This window comes from Etheostoma spectabile, unplaced genomic scaffold (assembly GCF_008692095.1).
Source record: "Etheostoma spectabile isolate EspeVRDwgs_2016 unplaced genomic scaffold, UIUC_Espe_1.0 scaffold00015291, whole genome shotgun sequence".
NCBI lineage: Eukaryota > Metazoa > Chordata > Actinopteri > Perciformes > Percidae > Etheostoma > Etheostoma spectabile.
The window spans coordinates 1-2,500 of record NW_022604054.1 but is presented as its reverse complement, the minus strand read 5'-3'; the positions used below and the strand labels follow the sequence as shown (position 1 = coordinate 2,500).

Genomic DNA, 2,500 nt, shown 5'->3' with positions numbered 1-2,500 from the left:
GTGTGTATTGTGTGTATGTTGTGTGTGTATTGTGTGTATTGTGTGTACCTTCTTCACCTCCCGGCCTGAAGACTCCTCCACGTGTTTCTGCTCCTGGATCAACAAACAGATTCATTCAGTTTTCATTCCATTCATCACGCTGTTCTTCTCAGATATGATGAAAGAAAGAGAGAGAGACGGAGACAGAGAGACGGAGAGACGGAGGGACGGAGAGACGGAGACGGAGGGACAGAGGGACAGAGGGACGGAGAGACGGAGGGACAGAGAGACGGAGGGACAGAGACAGAGAGACGGAGACGGAGAGACGGAGGGACGGAGACAGAGGGACGGAGAGACGGAGGGACGGAGAGACGGAGGGATGGAGAGGCGGAGAGGCGGAGGGACGGAGAGACGGAGGGACGGAGGGACGGAGAGACAGAGACAGAGGGACAGAGAGACGGAGGGGCGGAGGGACGGAGGGACGGAGAGACAGAGACGGAGGGACGGAGGGACGGAGAGACGGAGGGACGGAGAGACGGAGAGACGGAGGGACGGAGGGACGGAGAGACGGAGAGACGGAGGGACACAGAGACGGCGAGACAGAGACGAGAGACGGAGAGACGGAGAGACGGAGAGACGGAGACGGAGAGACGGAGAGACAGAGACATGACCAAAAACACAGAGATCCCAACCTGTGGAATTGGCGATACAGAATGCAGACATATGGGTCGGCCATTTTGAAACACTCTACGAGCTATTACCAAGCAAACCAGACCCAAACCAAAACCAGATCATAACTACACTGAATGAACTAGAATCAGCCGATCACACCGACACACAAGTCTGGAACCTGGAACCACGGTCTCATCACACCGACACACAAGTCTGGAACCTGGAACCACGGTCTCATCACACCAACACACAAGTCTGGAACCTGGAACCACGGTCTCATCACACGATACACAAGTCTGGAACCTGGAACCACGGTCTCATCACAGCAACACACAAGTCTGGAACCTGGAACCACGGTCTCATCACAGCAACACACAAGTCTGGAACCTGGAACCACGGTCTCATCACAGCAACACACAAGTCTGGAACCTGGAACCACGGTCTCATCACACCAATACACAAGTCTGGAACTTGGAACCACTGTCTCATCACACGATACACAAGTCTGGAACCTGGAACCACTGTCTCATCACACCGACACACAAGTCTGGAACCTGGAACCACGGTCTCATCACACGATACACAAGTCTGGAACCTGGAACCACGTCTCATCACACGATACACAAGTCTGGAACCTGGAACCACCGGTCTCATCACACCGATACACAAGTCTGGAACCTGGAACCACGGTCTCATCACACCAACACACAAGTCTGGAACCTGGAACCACGGTCTCATCACACCAACACACAAGTCTGGAACCTGGAACCACGGTCTCATCACACCAACACACAAGTCTGGAACTGGAACCACGGTCTCATCACACCAACACACAGTCTGGAACCTGGAACACGGTCTCATCACACCGATACACAAGTCTGGAACCTGGAACCACGGTCTCATCACACCACACACAAGTCTGGAACCTGGAACCACGGTCTCATCACACCAACACACAATCTGGAACCTGGAACCACGGTCTCATCACACCAACACACAAGTCTGGAACTTGGAACCACGGTCTCATCACACCAACACACAAGTCTGGAACCTGGAACCACGGTCTCATCACACGATACACAAGTCTGGAACCTGGAACCACTGGTCTCATCACACCACCACAAGTCTGGAACCTGGAACCACGGTCTCATCACACCGATACACAAGTCTGGAACCTGGAACCACGGTCTCATCACACCAACACACAAGTCTGGAACCTGGAACCACGGTCTCATCACACCAACACACAAGTCTGGAACCTGGAACCACGGTCTGAGTCCTCTATTCATCATCTATATTAACCAGCTGGTCTCTATGCTAGAGAAATCAGCAGCACCTGGTCCCACAGGACAGAGAGAGAGACCTAGACCAGAGAGACAGAGAGAGAGACAGAGAGATAGAGAGAGAGACAGAGACAGAGAGAGAGACAGAGACAGAAGAGAGAGACAGAGACAGAGACAGAGAGAGAGACAGAGAGAAAGACACAGAGAGAGCACACAGAGAGAGAGACAGAGAGAGACACAGAGAGGAGACAGAGAGAGAGACAGAGAGAGACAGAGAGAGACAGAGAGAGAGAGAGAGAGGAGACCTTCTCTGCCGTCCTCTTCTCCTTGCGCTTGTTCTCCGTGGCCTGGAGCATCTTCTCTCCCTCCAGAGGCTGAAGAAGTAGGACGGGTCGGTGTAGAACTTCAGACCATCCTTCTTATCATCCCTACAACACACACACACACACACACACACACGTCCCACACACACACACGTACACACACACACACACACACAGACGCACACACACACACACGTACACACACACACACACACACACACGTACACACACACACACACACAG

General features: G+C 53.0%; 1 protein-coding gene across 1 annotated transcript in view; it reads right to left on the bottom strand.

The window, feature by feature from the left end:
- Positions 1 to 2,367, bottom strand: part of LOC116679482 (wiskott-Aldrich syndrome protein family member 3-like) — a gene marked incomplete at its 5' end in the record, with an annotated part of 8,642 nt that extends 6,275 nt beyond the window's left edge. Inside the window, 2 exon segments of the mRNA XM_032509140.1 lie at positions 49 to 95; positions 2,244 to 2,367. Coding sequence (XP_032365031.1) covers positions 49 to 95; positions 2,244 to 2,367 — 171 coding nt within the window.
- Positions 2,368 to 2,500: the final 133 nt, after the last annotated feature.